This window comes from Fonsecaea monophora (genome assembly GCF_001642475.1).
Source record: "Fonsecaea monophora strain CBS 269.37 chromosome Unknown Scaff16, whole genome shotgun sequence".
Taxonomy (NCBI): domain Eukaryota; kingdom Fungi; phylum Ascomycota; class Eurotiomycetes; order Chaetothyriales; family Herpotrichiellaceae; genus Fonsecaea; species Fonsecaea monophora.
Genome location: NW_019173947.1, coordinates 225409 through 241810, shown reverse-complemented (window position 1 = coordinate 241810; position 16402 = coordinate 225409). Strand labels below are relative to the sequence as shown.

At 52.7% G+C, this 16402-nt stretch overlaps 5 protein-coding genes across 5 annotated transcripts; 1 reads left to right on the top strand and 4 right to left on the bottom strand.

Moving 5' to 3' along the window:
- Positions 1 to 1089: 1089 nt before the first annotated feature.
- Positions 1090 to 3163, bottom strand: AYO21_03337 (hypothetical protein; the record flags this gene model as incomplete). Its single annotated transcript, XM_022653311.1, has 5 exons — positions 1090 to 1230; positions 1309 to 1763; positions 1821 to 2718; positions 2775 to 3036; positions 3093 to 3163. The coding sequence occupies 5 exons, from the start codon at positions 3161 to 3163 to the stop codon at positions 1090 to 1092; spliced, it is 1827 nt and encodes a 608-aa protein (XP_022514413.1).
- Positions 3164 to 3565: 402 nt separating this feature from the next.
- Positions 3566 to 5882, top strand: AYO21_03336 (hypothetical protein; the record flags this gene model as incomplete). Its single annotated transcript, XM_022653310.1, has 5 exons — positions 3566 to 3738; positions 3786 to 4413; positions 4471 to 4523; positions 4573 to 4856; positions 4960 to 5882. The coding sequence occupies 5 exons, from the start codon at positions 3566 to 3568 to the stop codon at positions 5880 to 5882; spliced, it is 2061 nt and encodes a 686-aa protein (XP_022514412.1).
- Positions 5883 to 6304: 422 nt separating this feature from the next.
- On the bottom strand, positions 6305 to 8209 carry AYO21_03335 (hypothetical protein; the record flags this gene model as incomplete). The annotated part of the gene is made up of 1 exon (XM_022653309.1): positions 6305 to 8209. The coding sequence occupies one exon, from the start codon at positions 8207 to 8209 to the stop codon at positions 6305 to 6307; it is 1905 nt and encodes a 634-aa protein (XP_022514411.1).
- Positions 8210 to 9131: 922 nt separating this feature from the next.
- AYO21_03334 (hypothetical protein) lies at positions 9132 to 13151 on the bottom strand (the record flags this gene model as incomplete). The annotated part of the gene is made up of 1 exon (XM_022653308.1): positions 9132 to 13151. The coding sequence occupies one exon, from the start codon at positions 13149 to 13151 to the stop codon at positions 9132 to 9134; it is 4020 nt and encodes a 1339-aa protein (XP_022514410.1).
- A 1047-nt stretch (positions 13152 to 14198) lies between these two features.
- AYO21_03333 (hypothetical protein) lies at positions 14199 to 16402 on the bottom strand (the record flags this gene model as incomplete). Its single annotated transcript, XM_022653307.1, has 3 exons — positions 14199 to 14465; positions 14514 to 16271; positions 16391 to 16402. 3 exons carry the CDS (start codon positions 16400 to 16402, stop codon positions 14199 to 14201), a joined length of 2037 nt encoding a protein of 678 aa, XP_022514409.1.

Below are 16402 nucleotides of genomic sequence, written 5' to 3'. Positions count from 1 at the left end.
TCGTTGAGAGTCAGGGGGACGGTTGTCACTCCAACGCCACAAGGATAGGTGATCTAGTCAAGGCAGTGGCCGCTGTTTGATTGAGTGCGTGACTGTGCGAGGTGACAGCAGGTAGGTGATAGCTGACGGATAGACTCCTTTTGACGAGGCAAATTTCGAGCATGGTGAATGAAATATACCTATATATATGTGGCAGCGCACGCACCAGCAGGAAAATCTCACGGCATTGTTCATTGTTTCGAGGGGCGTCCGGTGGAGGATTTGCATGCTTCTGTTCCATATACATCACCATGTCGTGATTGGATACCCAAAGATAATAACCTTCTCAATGTTCACGTAACCGAAGTTTATGCGGTAGATCATGGAGGTGGCTCCGGTAGGGCGTGTGAATCCATCACACAGTCCGGGGCTGGTGTGAACTTTCAGAGGCAGCGCAGCTGGTCTGCAAGGCCTGGTGCCGGGCGTATTTCATCTTCGAAGTATCTTTTCCCCAACACGTCGGAGTTCTGTCACAATATGCCCATGACTGGAGGGATTCAGATCTGTGCGTAGCATCGGCTGCCAGTTTGGACTCTGTGCACAGGGTTTCACTCATCTTAACGCGCGGTGGTCAATGTCCCATGTTGATTTTTCTTCGGCCAAAATAGTGAGACTGTGGCCTCATAGCGAAACCGCCGATGAGCCGACGAGAAGTAAAGCAAGGTAAGAACCGTATGTAGACGATTTGCATCCAAAGGTGTCTTTATTGAAGCAAGAAGAAACGACCTGCGTTTTCTCTGCATCGGAAAAGCAGGCCGAGTTTGGTAAGGTGATCAAGGTATCGGAGCATCTCATGGAGAGCTTGAACGCAGAATGGTGTAAGAAAAGAAGAAAGAGGGCGCAAAGAGGTTGCCCAACATATATAATCAACCTCGCCCTGTGGATTCCAGCAGCAAACCAAGGACCGGGATACAAGGTTTGTGGTGTCCCCTGGACAATCCAAGCTTGGTTCCACGGTGTAAGCCTGTGTCCGACCTTTAACCACAGGAGGATGGCCCTTGACGCTGGTTCCACCAGCGAATCTCTTCCTCAACAGCAGATGCAATCTCGTCAAGGCTGTCCACTGTTGTGGCTTGCCTGGTCAGTCCCGGTCTCGTTGCCCTTTCTGGCTGGAGGTCTCGCTTTGATATTTTTCCATTCAATCCCAAAAGCAAAGACAAATGCCAGGATGGCCGATACTAGTGAGGCATACTATCCAATTCTATGTTAGCCTGACGACCTGCTCGTGGAGGAGATGATGTTGCTTTCTGATGTGGTTGTGAGACTTACAAAGACATTCGTGATTGCTTTGTTGTATGCCCAAAGCACAGGCTCCAACTTCTCCGGGAACGAGTCTAATGTGGCCTTGCGAGCGTGGCCAGACCCTGCATCCAATAATAGCTGTACTTGTTCGCCGTTGAGACCTGCACGACTCTTGAGTGACTTGACAAGTTGGTTTTGGAAAATCGCCAGAGCAATGCTTTGAAAAACAGAAGCTCCGAAGTATTGGAAGAATGCTACTGTTGATATGCCGATGGGTATTTGTTGAGGTTGTGATGCCAGGGCGGCTTGCACAGCGAGGAGTGGCGACTGCATGCCTCCTCCGCCCACACCCTGTAAGACCAGGTATGTGATCCATTTCGCGTGAGGCGTTGAAGTGGTGAGAGTTGTGTAAAGGCCTGATGCGATAGCCATAAATCCGACACCGACAAAAAACCAGGGGTTGTAGAAGCCAGTACGATTGACTGGACAAAATCAGCTCTACTGGCCTGGTCAAGATAAAGGAGATGAGATGAACTCACTGATTAATCCTGCGACTGTAGCAGTAACAATTTGAGAACACACCAACGGGAGCGTCATGACACCGCTATGGAGTGCACTAGCTCCCTTAATCACTTGGAACCACTCTGGCAGGTAGTAGACGTTGATGATGTAGGCCCCAAACATGAAGACGCTGAAAAGGCAACTCAGCAGGATTGAACGCCGGAACACGATCGAGAACGGGATCATGGCCTTGTCGCCTTGCCGATGTTCCCAGACAAGGAAAAGCGTAGCAGATCCAGCAGAGCCACATAGGAGTCCTATCACAGTGGCCGACTTCCAAGAATATTGGTGGCCGCCCCACTGCAGCGCCAGAAGAGCCATGACAATAGTTGGGACGAATATCGCACACCCGACGACGTCAATTTGTCGTAGCCTCTCCCGCAAAGGTGCCGTATCTGAAGCTCGTGTGGGAGGCTCGAAGAACAGAGCCAACGCAAGCAGTGTGACCGCCCCAGCAGGAAGATTTATGTAGAAGCACCATCTCCATGATACTGATGTCGTCAAGGCCCCTCCAATGATAGGACCTGTGATTGTGGAAACTCCAAACAGGGAAGAGAGGGCGGCTGTGTAGAGTGCACGTTTGGAGAGAGGAGTTACAATCGCGAGGATGGACAACCCGCCAGAGAATATGCCTGCTCCTCCGATCCCAGCAACAGCTCGGCCGAGGATGAACATGTTGGAGCTGACTGCCGCACCGCAGAGGAGAGAGCCCAGAAGGAAGATGCCGACAAAGGTGAAGAAGGTCCACTTGAGAGAAAAGTTGGCGTACAGCTTTCCAGAGAGAGGTTGCAACGAGCAGAGGCATAGAGGGTAAGCTGCCGCGTACCAACCGATATCTGTGGTAGCGTTGAACTGCACCGTGATGGCGGGAATAGCCTGCATCGCGATGTTAGTGATGAGAGAACTGGCAGATTTGGCGGAGTACGACATACTGTAGATATGACTGCGATGTCCAGCGCAAACAGGTAGATGGCAAGACCCAGGCCACCGAGGACGAGGTAAAGCTTTGAGCCAGTCAGGTGGTGAGCGTCTTCCGACTCTGCGACCTGATCAGCGTTCTGGGGTGTTGTGATGGTGTCGACATTCTCTGTGACTGGTATTGACACCGCAGTGGCTTGCTCTGGTTTCTCTGGTGGGAGCATATCGTAACCTGTGTAGCTCGTTGTGATAGTGAAGAGGTCCTGAGAGAAGCCACTGCCGCAAGAATAGGGTCAAAGACCTTTCTTGGAAGTGAGAAGATTCGGCGCCACTTCGAAAGAAATAGAAGTGAGGCTTCGAGGTCTAGATATAGGAGGGTTGCGGTGCCCCTGGTTGCGGACATCGTGAGCATCACACAGGCACCAATCTCGGATCAGAGTGGTGTCAACAGGGACGAAAGAGGCAGTTAGCGCCATCTCCTGTCCAGAGATCAACATGACGGACACAAATTTGACGTTCTAGTAGAGAATATGTGAGGAACAAGGCGGACAAGGGATGAAGAGGCACCGTTGTGTTGATAGAGAGCGGACATGGAACGGCAACGGAGAACAATCGGTCCGCTCTGAAGTGGCCGCTGATTGGCTATCATTGGAAAAATTATCACGTGATAATGCACTTTGCTCAGATTTCTCTGAGGAGCGGAAGTTCAAAGTCCGTTCCCGCTCGTCACCTACGAAATGTATTTCTCCCTCAAGCTTTCCGTCCCCGTTCACCTCAGACGGGGCTCTTACAGAAGACGACGGCAATGAATGGAGTCGGCATCTCTCTGTCAAAGCGTAAGGCGTGCATGCAATGCGCAAAGGCTAAAGCCAAGTGTTCCTTCACCAGTGGGCTGCACGCTTGCGACCGATGTCGAAGGCTGAGGCGGGATTGCCTCCACGAAGAAGCGCCCCGACGCCAGAAGGAGAAGCAGTCCACGTACGTTACGACCTGTCTTGCGCGAGGCTGATCTAACGGAGAGGTAGGAGAATCAAAGCCCTCGAAGAAAAAGTCAGCAGCCTTCTCACACTGCTCACCCAAGACAAGCAGGCTCTGGGAAACACGAATGCTCCAGTCACAATAGCCACACCACCCCATACCGAGGAAGGGACCAGTGATAATGTGTCGTCTGCCTCGATCGGAAATGTGCAGAACATCGAGGCCCCCGCCACGTCGACTGCGGAAGAGACTGGGCAATTCGATGTAATTGACAGTGGTGTCTTGACAATGGCCACAGCCGACATCCTCCTCCAGACTTACAAGCAAGTTCACTCCAAGTTCTTCCCTTTTGTCCTCGTCGCTCCGGAAATCGATGCTGCTACTTTACGGAGAGACAAGCCGGTGCTCTTCCTGGCCATAGTGACGGTGTGTCTCGAAGCAGACCACGTTGTTCAAAGACGACTTGGGGTTGAACTGAAGAAAATGCTCTCTTCACGATTGCTGATTAGGAACGAGAGGAGTATCGAACTCCTGCAAGCACTGCTCGTGCACCTCAGCTGGATCCAATACCACTTCCATCCCCAGAACAAGCAGACCTATATGCTTCTCCAGATGGCGATCGGCCTTGTCATGGACCTTGACCTTGACCGGTGTCCTGCGCACCGTGATCAGAGAGTGGGGAGTAATTTCTGTAGAATGCATGCGGAGGACAACTTGCCAACACAATGCCAGAGGACGACAGCTGAAACCCGAGCCCTGCTGGGCTGCTTCTATCTTTGTTCTTCGTGAGTACGTCTCTCCACCTCAGTTGAGCTCGATCTGATCCAGTCCAAGGCTGGCAATGACGCGGAAAGAACTGCTCATGAGTCATACTCGCTGGATCGATCACTGCTGCGACGTTCTTCAAGTCGAGCAAGAGGCAGCCACCGACATAGATGCAACGGCGTTTGTCAGAACCAAATGCCTAGCACAACGGATTAGCGAGAGATTCTCGTATGGCGACCATGCTTCCATTCGATCTCAGAGCGATGTTGTGATAGAGATGTCACTGAACGGCTTCAAGAAGGAAATTTCAGATCTGGAAGCGAATCCTGCATTCTCATCTGCACGGGAAAACTGTGAGTGGTTTAAAGACTTATACTCGATAACATCTGCCCCATCCGACCCCTTGATATTGACGGAAGAAATCCACTAACAAAATGCCTGTAACCTCTCGGAAAGTAGATATATTGATGGCAGAACTGAAAGTATTGTCCATCACAATGTACGAGGTAGCACTCTACCGCGACCTGAGCAGCACGACATCGCCCTCGATGAACAAGGTCTCCCAACTCTGGAACCTCTTGGCCTCGACCCGAGCCTTTGTGGACTACTTCCTCAGCGTGCCTGAAGACGCGCTGAGACACCTGCCTGCGGCCTTCTTCTCCTTTGCGGCGTACGCGCTGATCGTGCTGTCGACGGTGTCACGCCTACCTTCGACCAGTGGGTGGGACAGCGCGATCGCCAAGCACGAGGCCGACGTCCTGAACCTGGCGCGGCGCGTCAAGGTCAAATTCGGCGACGAGCTCACCCGCACGGGTAACAGTGTGGGCACGGACCACCGGGATGTGTGGGCTTTTTTTGCACGCGGCATGGGCGGGCTGATTGCGTGGCACGAGCGGTGCGAGAAGGAGAGTCAAGGATCAACGGCGGTGGCATCAGCAACAGCAACAGCAGCAGCCGGAGGGGGAGAAGGCGAAGAACCCGACTACGAGCTCCGAATCAGCAGACCCGACCATACCTTGACCGCGAGGTGCGCCATGGCCGACGTGATGACCCCGTTCAACACGCTACGGTTCCTCAAGCCCGACGCCGGACCGAATAGAATAACCCCAGAAAGTGAAAAAAGTGAGAACGGGACGCAGCCGACGCCGCAGGGACATCACATCATGACTGATCCAGGCGTTAACCCGGGCACCGGCACGGACCACGACGTAAATGCGCACACTGCTGCTGATCTCGGTCCCAGCAACGACGCGGTGGACGGCCTCTGGGACGACGAGGTGTGGCAGTCCATCATGGACGAGTTTTCCATGTTCCCGACCACCACGGGCTTTCCCGCCGGGTCCAGTGTGTCTCATCAAGTCGAGAGACTGCGGTGGTGAGCTGCCCTGGGACTCTCCTCCGTTCAGCTGGTGTTGGGTTGAGAGGAAGACGCGGCAGATAGGAGGCGGTAGGCGGTAGGCGGTAGGCGGTAGGCGCTGGACGCTGGACGCTGGACACCGTACCGAAGAATATGGGGTCCCCCCCCCCACCTTATCTGTCATTCCTCTCCCAGGCGTCTCAGCTTCAAAGGGTAATAGTTGGGTATTAGAGCCGTACTTGTACTTGTTCTTGTGCCAGCTCCCTCAACGACCCTACGCAGCGGCGTAATATGCATCAATCTGTCCAGAAAACGGATACCAAAATACAATTGTACCACTAGCCAAAGAATCTCTAGGTTGTCTCTGTTTTCTAAGACCCGTCATGCTCTTCCTCCCTCCCGCCCTCCCCGCCTACCCACCTGCCTGCATCACATCAGACCACCTCACAGAGGCACAATCCTATAATTGTTCCCCCGACGCTGCTCCGACGAGGCGGAGGCGTCGCAGGCGACCGTATACCTGACGACGCGCTGGCCCGCGACCTTGACAATATCGTCTGCGAGGCCGCTGCGCGGATGCGCCGGGGCGAAGGCGGGGGCCTGGAAGGCGTTGGCGACCTCGATCGGGTTGAGGGTGACCTTGCGGCCGAGTTCCCAGAAGCCCCAGTACGAGGGCAGCACGAGGAGCACGCAGACGAGCGTCGAGGCCAGGGCACCAAACATCCACGGGTACCGCGTGCGGTAGTACACCTCGGCTTTGCGCTGGGTGGCCTCGACGAGGACCCTGCTCGAGTTCGACCACGCGTCCCACGACACGTCCGTGTCGGTGTAGCCGGGGCGGTTCCACAGGTCTTGCGCGGTCAGGAAGGTCAGCGTGTTCAGGCCAATCATGAGGTCGGTCATCGGGTCGGGGTAGGAGAAAGGGCACCCCTCCGAAGCGTCGTCTACTTCTTTGGTGCCGGAAAACTGCCCCGTGCTGGACAGGGACCAGGGGCTTTTTTTCGTGTCGTTGCTGGTAATCAGTGTCGCGGTGCTCTTGTAGCGATCTGACAAGGCGCGAGCGATCCCACCAGTGCGAGTCTTCGCTAGGCTCGTAGGGCCCCACGCCGTAGCATTCGAAATCCACCACTGGAAGTCAAATTCGGGGATTTGGCCTTTGTCATAGTCAAAATCATCCGTGGCAGCAACCAAGGTTCCGTAAACGGGGTCGATGCGACCAAAATAAACCGCCGTTTGTGCGTTGGTGTCGTTCGTTTGCGTCGTGGTGCTGTTGGCAAACTCCAGGTAGATTGGATAGCTCAGCATCGCCTCCCGTAACTCGCATTGTTTTGTCTTTATCGTGGCAGGACATTGCTGTTGCGTGTCCGATGCGTTGGGGTACTCGGCGTCGTAATATGTCAAGTTCAGACCGATCCAAGTATAGTTCTTCGCAGCCGTTGGGAATGTGGTGTTGAAACTGACGCTGAAGACTGTGGTCTCGGTGTTGATGTACGTCTTGTTCAGACCCGCATGTGCCTCGGCATCGCGAATCAGATCAACGGCTCGTTTATGAGCATGGTCGTTTTCACACTTGGCGATATAGCCGGGGGCAAGGACTGTGAGGTTGCAAATACCCTCGCATTCGGTGAATCCACTTGGCTGGTAGGGTTGGGCATAGGCAGAGCTGGCCCAACTCATGACATCGATAGTAAATTCGTACAGCAACAGGTCTGTATCATTAGCGGCTTTGTTCAGCTGGCCGGTGAGCGGAAGCTGTGGCGTGGGAAAGGTGGTGATGTTCACTGGGTGGGGAGATCCTAGTTTGATGTATGTGCTTGTGGAGCGTTGGAAGAGGATGCCGTCGATGATGGTGAGCTTGGTAACGATGGCTGCCAGGGCAGCGATATTGAAATATTTGACGTTCAAAACCACCGATGCAATACTGCTCCCAAAGGCCCACGTATTGTGAAGGTCGGCGATCGTTGCGCCTTTCATTGCTCGCCTCCACCACGACACGGCAATACCTTGTGCCACCGCGATGGCTATACAGACACTGGCACCGCTGTTGCACACCGATAGTATGACGTTAGGGGCCATCTTCTGCGGCCATGATGAGAGAGGCTTGTCGTTTGATTCCTTCAAAACCACAATTGCAACCGTCGAGAATGCCACAACCATGAGGAGGCATCCGAAACCAACCCAGGGAAAACGTTTCCAGAACCCCGGCTGCCATTGTTCATCCAGCGTGAAATCTGTAGTTGGTCGCCGTCCATCACGGCTGTTCAGCGAAGGATCGACTTCGACGATGGAGACTCCAATGGGGGGTTGAACCTCGTTCTTGTTGTCGACCGGAGATGTCGAAGACGACATGGTGTCTGAATAAACTAGGTCTTGGTCCGATTGACTTTGCGACGCGAGCAGAAAAGAAGCTTCGACAAGCTTCCTGGGGAGGTATCCATGGTCTGATATGTGAAGGGCGAGGCGAAGGCGAGGCGAGTCGATACCCTCCTGATCCTGTCGACTCGACTACTTTCCACCTCTTGCTGGACAGCCAGCCTTCACTCACGCTGGCTTCCTCACCCAGGAGCGCGGCAGCAAGCGTAGCTGTAGACCACCGCATATGTGTTCTGGCCAGACTGATTTGACCGGACTGCCAATCATGCATGGTAGGGAGAGAGAGGCGCTCATTTTGGGCAGCTGTGAACAACCCATGTGTGGGTGGAGAGAGTCAAATAGTCTCTGGGAATGGCGTGCGAGCAGACGAGAAGACGAACGGGTTTCGACCGGTGGCTGCCATGAGGCCCAGGTGTTCGAGACAGAAGTACCGAGAACCTTGTACGGGTACAATGTGTTTGTGCTGTGGGCTGAAAAGGAGAAAGTGAGAGAGAGACAACGTCGATGCATTATTATGTATTAGCGCCGTGGCACTTTGTCCTTCAGCTGAGTCTCAGCCACACAAACACCAACACTTCACATTCAATCCATAATACGGAGTAGGTACTTGTAGGTACCGAGTACCCAGTACCCTGTACCTCGCTCACACATGTTTGGAAGCGAAACTCGTGGCTTCCACAAACAACTGGTTCAATTTCCGTCGACGCCACGCCCGAAGATGGTCTCGGCCTCACCGCAGGTGGCGCCTTATCACTCCCTTTACTACTCTCTCCCTCACCCAACTCACACGACTGTCCTAGTATCCTGCCGCTTCTTCCGCGCACTATTACTATTCGCAGCTCATCCAAAAGAATTCTGTCCCAAAAGAAACACTTGCAGGTGGGGTCTTGTGCCATGTCTATCTGTCCTGCCCATTGAACTCCACCAAATGTCTAACAATCTCAAAAATCCCATCATGGTCCTCGGCGCCGTCGCCTGCGAGGTGGCGAGGAGTATCGATCCTCTTTCTCAACTCATCATCCAACAATGCTCGTAGCCGCGAAGCCAGAACACCGATCCTAGCCCACCCTCTCAGCTTCACCCACCCATCCACAACAACTCCTCGCCCCACTGTATCGACCTCGATGGGCCCGCCAAACAACAACAGTCCATAGGGGTTCAGAGGCGTCAAATCCCGGATGAAGGTCTTGCTCGTCGCCATCTTGGTGAAATAACTCACGAAGCTTGCGTTGCCAGAGAACCCCTGGGCGTCGAAGAGGACACTGCTGGGGTGCACAAATACCCTTCCGTTTTCCTCGTTGAAGTACTTGATTGTTTTGGCGTCCGGGTCGAGTTCTTTGGCCCCGCTCATAGACGCAATGTATTTCTTGTCCGGCATTTGGATGCGTGCGATCTGAGGGTTTAGAGCACCAGCGATTATGGCACGCAGGAGCATATTGTTGCTCTTCTGTCGGTTGTAGAGGGATTGATCACTGTTGTAATTGGCAGGCAACAGGCTGGCTTCGATCAAGGAATCAAGAAGCTGCCGTCGAGTCGAGTCAATGTCGCGGAGGGTCTGAGGAGACAAGAATCTTGAAGAACACCACTGCTGCACATCCTTGTATCGCGATGTCACAGACACCTCTTTCCACAGCTCATATGCTCGACAGTCGACAACGATGTCGCCGTCCGAGGCATTCATGGACAGTCTTGCTTCCTTCGCCTCATCTCTTTTCTCGCGCGGTGAGACAAACGGACTCTTGGTCGCCAAGATGGCAGCAATCGTCAGACAGGATTCCACGCAGTCGAATAGGACGCCGTAAACGAGCAGTTTCGCACAGCGAAGGTCAGCGGGTATCATCGCCAAGTAGGTCCCGAGACCTGTCAAGCGATCATTCTCTAAAGCACCCATCCGCCGCAAGGTCTTCAGAGCGGTAACAACAGCGCGACTGTCTGGGGGTGTGATGGTGCTTGCCAGGAATTCCTCCACATTGCGAGCCGAACCAGTCGCTTTGACCGAAAGACATAGCTGCTCCAAGGGTGTCCGGAGCATTTCTGGCGCGGGAGACTCCGCCATGTTGGCTTCTACATTCCTCGTAAAGAGTTTGTAGCAATTCCCCGCTCGAACTCGACCAGCTCGGCCACGACGTTGCTTGCAGGCTGCCCGGGAAGCCCAGACCTCTTCCAAACGCACGATATTGGTGACAGGGTCGTAGTTCGTCTCCTTGACTTTCCCCGAGTCGACCACGGCCACAATGTCTTCAATGGTGATTGATGTCTCGGCAACATTCGTGGCAACAACCACTTTTCGTTTACCTGCTGGCGATTGTCTGAATACTAGACGCTGTTCGGCAGGTGTGAGAGAAGCATGGAGTGGTAGGCCATAAATACCGGGTATGCCAGCTAGGGTCCTAAGACATCGGTCGATTTCTAGCGTGCCGGGCATAAAAATGAGAATCCCTCCACTGGAACTACCCAGCTGCATGTCAATATGTCGCACAAGGGAAGCGATTAGCTGGTAATTGATTCCAATCCCGAGGTTCTGTATCGCCTTGCCGACTGGGGGGTCATCGTCTGACTCTGGCTGAAATTCTCTTTTCTCATTTCCCACGAGCCGGACAACGTCGTCCAAGTAATAGTCCTGGACCGAGTATGTACGACCTTCGACGTGGATTCTGCCAACTCTGTCGCCGCCAAAGTAGTCGACGAACGTATCGGCATTCAGTGTCGCACTCATCAGGACAATCTTCAAATGGGGCAAGGATGGCAGGGCCTCACGCAGCAAGGCCAGCAAAAAATCGGTATCCAGCGACCGCTCATGGACTTCATCAATGAAAATGTGGCTGACATTTGCCAGAGCTGATTTGGTGTTGGACGACGTCTGCAGGCGTCGAAGGAGCACGCCCGTGGTTTGGAATGTAATTTTTGTTTTGGACGAGATCTTCGACTCTCCCCTGATGATATATCCGACTTCCTGGCCTTCTTTGTCACATCGCTCTGCACTAACACGCTCGGACAATGACAGAGCAGCGACCCGCCTGGGTTGCGTGCAGATGATGTTGACCGAAGAGCCTCGCATTGCTTCGATTGCGCCGTCCAGCACAAACTGGACCGCCTGGGTGCTTTTCCCAGAGCCAGTTTCTCCCGTGATCAGAGTCACTTGCGACTGTCCAACCACATGAACAACTTCCTCCTTTTTGGACCATGCGGGTAGACGTTGCCGGACTGAGTTCATTGTCCGTTGAGCTTCCAAGCTCTGTCGTGTTTTCCAAGCATCGAATATTGCTTCGCTGGTTCGATTATCCTTCGTGTATACCTTTCCCCTCGGTCTTGATGGGATAGAATATTCGTCCGTTACATTCTGCGTCGCTACAAACATTCCTCCCATGGGAACGGGGTTCATCTCCAAGTCACTCAATTTTCCAGGGTTATCGATGATGTTTGGCATTGAGCTCTCTAGCCATTCCAATAAACTGAATATCATCGGATCCCCAAGGAGATGTTCCTGAGCATATTGGCACACTCTCTTGGTTGCGCTCAGGCGAATGTGACTCGGTATTTCGGGTGCTTCAATCGAGACAATGGGTAATCTGCTTGGATAACCGGAAGTCGGACGACGAAAGTGAAATGTGGCAGAGATCTTTGAATGGGGATCCGCCTGGATAGAGCATCTGTAATGACCAGAGAGCTTGAACCTTTCCGCAAGTATGGCGTCGAGAGCAGTCATTTCCTCATCCCAGACGTCCGCACTGCCTTCTGCGTCCACAACCAGGTCGACCTGGGACGGCAGGAGTCGTGATTGTAGGGCTTCTGCCGCTAGAGCCTCATCGCCATCATTATCGCGTAGGACTTGAAGACATAGCTGGCTAGGATAGCCTCCTTGACTCAGCCGCTTTATCTTGGCTTCCGTCGCTAGGTCGCTGCTAACGAGAGTAATGCCTGCATTATAACCAGGTGGGAAGCTCCACGCAGGCAGGCAATCTTCAGGTACGTGGATTAGCAGCCACTCCAACACTTCCTCCCGCGTGCCGCAGTTTTCGAGCGCTTCTTGGATGTGGGAGGGTTGGAAGCCAGACCGAGACAGATCAGACACAATTAAGTCCTTGTCCATTTTGGAAATCTCAAGCTTGTTTGGATTCCAGATGCTTCGGGACCTGATGATTGCCTCGGTGCGTGTGCGAGCCTCTTGGCCCAGCTCAAGTCGCGGCGCCCGGTCCCATGCTTTCGATGCAATATTATCCGATGCTGAGCCAGTCAAACCTGACGATGCAGTCTGGTGGGGTTGCCGTGCCTCTTGCCCCTTCCGCTTCTCCAGGGCAGCTTTGATCTCCTGTCCCTTGAGTTCGGCGGCGAAGGGGTCCGCATCATATTTCCATGCCCTACCGTCCTTGACATCTTCCTCTTTAAGACGTTGAAAGTCACCTTTCCATAGATCTCGGTAGGTAGGAGGTAATGCCATCGCCAAATTCTTCATGCTAGACACACGGAACAAGGCATAAGCAGCTGCGAAATGACGAGCTTCCAGCGCTGTCGGCTGATCTGCGAGTTGGGCATGTGATGGGGGAAGATGAAAGGGGGGAAGTTTCGTGACAGATCCCGTCTTCGGGTCCGTCCTCGACAGAACAACCCATGACCGGTAAAGTTTGTCTCCGCCGTTTGCTGCTGGAACTTGACGGCCCTGATACTCCGGCTTATTCCATTTTTCTCGCTGGCAGTGCTCTGATAGCAGGTTGACTGGCAACTTGCCAGTCCATGAAGCACCTCCAATAATCTTTTTCACATCAACCCGCGGTGGAGCTCCGTCGGGCTCTTTCTGTTCCTGCTTCCTTTTGTCATTTTTGTCCTTGGTGAAAACTATATGATCGCTGTCTGGAACTGCAAGTGTGGTCTTCTTGGAGGCGTTACTTTTGCCAGAGGCAGAGCCTTTTTTAGGTGCCATATGTGTTCCAAGATGAGAAATGCGAGAGCTTCACACAGCGCTTCAACCAGAAGACTCAACACCTTGCGGCATGTGCCAGAAGCTGACTCCAACAGCGCCTACCATCAGCACAACTTCAGGGATACTTCAGCAAGAGTAAATGCCTTGCTGCAAAGCAGTGCCAGGAATTGGGAGACTTAGAGCAAGTAGTGATACAACACACTTTGCATGATAGAAGTTCATCCTTAGCCGTACCTCTAATAAAGATCTGTAATCAACAGCGCAGCCTCAGGGCAAAATGTTCCCGATGGCAAACAAGGCGAAAATTATGTCCGGTGTCGGAAGACTTGCCTGTTATGGTTGCCAAGGCAAGTTCTTTGTCAGGCTGGCATTCAGCCTTGTCGAGCGAGGACTCCTCCCCCCTTTTCAGCAGCCTCGCGCCGAATCTGGAAATTGGCACCATAATAGGTACCAACCAATATCTCAAAAGGATTGGTTCACAATCAGGGCGCACAATCGTTGGAAGAGCGCAGTTGTTATGATCGCAATCAATCAAGGTAGTGTGTGTATTATCTGACTGGGAGCATGAGTTCATTGCCTGCTGATTATTGATCCCACTCTATCACGCCGAGCAACACCGTGCTATCTCTAAACAGTGTGGCTCCGCCACGTCGCTCTCCAAAGCCGGTCACAAGTTTCGAAGGACAACGAAGATGATGCCCATGAATCATTCCAATTATCCTACAGAAGACCGAGAGAACTTACTCTCCAGCACCCTCACTCTCTCGGTCACTCTGCCGTGAATGCCAATTACTTTGTCATAAATTCGTGTTTTCTCGTCAATGATTCCCCTCGAATATTGAGAAGCTCTAAACCCAGCAGAAGTGAATATCGTCAACCAATCCTGAGTCTGTTTCGACTGGATGGCGCGAAGCTCCCGCAGCTGAGAGTTGACGATGTGCATGATTCTCATCTCGGAGATGTCGAAAAGTTGCCCCTTCTAATAGTCGAGTGCTTGCCTCCGAAACAAGGTGGTTTAAATTAAGAGTTGTTTGAATGGTGAGTTTCTCACATGCGAAGGTAAGGAACGCTGTCGTAAAATGAAAGCATCGTTGACTGAAGGATAGATGTTGGTGCGACGGGCTCAGGCAATTCGAACCCTCTCTGGATTTCAGTCTCAACAAATGCCGATGCTCTCTTGTAGCGTTTGTCGCAATACTTATTGAACACTGCATTGTGATGTTTTCGTGGATCTTCACAGCATTCCAGAAGTAAGTTGATCAATGGTTTGAGTTGGGTGTAAGTGTACCCGGAATAGTAGACATGATGAGCGGTCTAGGTGCGTTAGCAAGTGAGCCTTCTCCATTTGAGCTGATGACTTACCCATGTGCCTTTCCGGAGCATAACGCGTGCGAGACAATGCGATGCCGCCGCTGTAAAACTCGGGGGGCTGCCAATGAACCGCTCGTCCATCATGGTCACTTCAAGGAAATATTTAGCCAAGGTCCTCGTCTCCAGGTCGTAATCGTCAGCTTTGCTGATCCGGCGCAAAAAGCTCATAGGGCCAGGGAAGCCAAGTTCGAATTGGAGCATGGTAAGCATAAAGCGCTCGGCTTTGAGAATCTCATCGACGCTGTAACCACCATCGACCATGTACACAATTTCTTGGACCGACGGACAATTGATCTCTTCATACTTGGCGGCGATGAAAATGGCCGTTGCGCCCACAAGCTGCAGTTTGCCGAGAGACACGACCTTGCACGACAGGAACCGGTCGATGTAATTGACAGTGAGGAATAGGGTCTCTGGTAAGAGATTGAATCGGAGGTGGACTTGAACAAGCCAATCCATCAACACTGACCGCATCGACCATTGAATCTCATGTTGGTTGTCCATATAGTGCGCGTTCGGCAGCATCTTCACCTCGAGTTGTCGCATGTAATCGAATATCTCCTCTCCATACTCTGCGACCATGCTCGTGTCGTAGCTTTCATCCTCAACCTCCTCAAGAGAACGTGTGGCTTCGACCAACTGCTTTGCTGCAGCAATCTCCTTGCGGGCCCGTTGGTTCATTTGCGGAAAGAGAATGGTCGTAGCGCCGCCGGTGGTATTGTCACCTCGTGAACGAAAAGACCTCGCAGTCACATAATCTTCCTCTTCGTAGTTCTCGTCATCCTCTTCGTCCCAATATTCTTCTTGCTCGAGTCGTTGCTGGATATAGGAATGGTGAGGGCTCAGGGGCGGGACGCTATCGACAACATTCACCAGACTGGCCACGGGAATGTGTTGTGGCTCTTTTCGCATCGCGGCAACGTGGGTTTCTATGGAGGGTAGAATATTTTTGGGCAGAGGTCGATCAGAGGGCTGTTCTGAAAATTGCTGGGCAACGTGGTTTGAGGTAGTGATGATCGCATCGTTCACCTGTGTCTCGCTATTTCGCTCGCTCGAGAGTGCAGGACCCAGATTCACGCCTTCAATGCCAGGCAGGCTGGTGTCTGAATGAAGATCTTGGGAGTCTTTGACCGGCTCGGCAGGAACAACAACAGGAGCTGGTAGAGGAAGGACGCAAAGCTGAGACTGTATTCCAGGATTCGCTGAGCTAGAGTGCTTCTCTCTCCCCGTTGTTTTTTCATTCACTGACTCGCTCAAAGCTATTTCTGTCTCTTGAAGCACAGCCAGGTGCTGATCGTTAAAGATTGTGGTATGGCGCTTGGTCAATGTCTTTTTCGTTGCAGCAGGCTGGAGGGGAGCCACATTCTCTCTGGATGTAGCATTGGAAGAGATCTTGGATGTCCCATAGGAAGCTGCTCCGGCAAGGATTGTTTTCAACCCCTTTTGAGCGGGACGAAGGAGCGCAATGGATCTTCTTTGGTCAAGAGATTGAGGAGGCTTCACGACAGCCTGCAGACTCGGCTTGGTATGCAATAATAAATCATCTTTGCTTGGTCTGCCTGCAGCGATATTGCTCACGTCTCCAAACGCAGTTCGCTTGGCGGCAGCCTTGAGCCCTTGAGCTTCGGCGAAAGTAGTTGTAAGTGCTGGACTCGATTTGTTTCGATGGTGGATTGTTTTAACGACTTGGCCTTCGGGGGGGACATTTTCGTCGTTTCTGACGCGTATCGGTCGAAGGGGGCGCTGTGGCTATCAGAGAAGTATACATTAGCCCAGATGTTCCTCGACGGGGAAGTTTGGATTAAAGCACTGATAGAGCAAGCCGCGCATCGACAGAGTGCGACAGGCTCTAGGAGAGTCTTCCTTACCTTTACATCCAT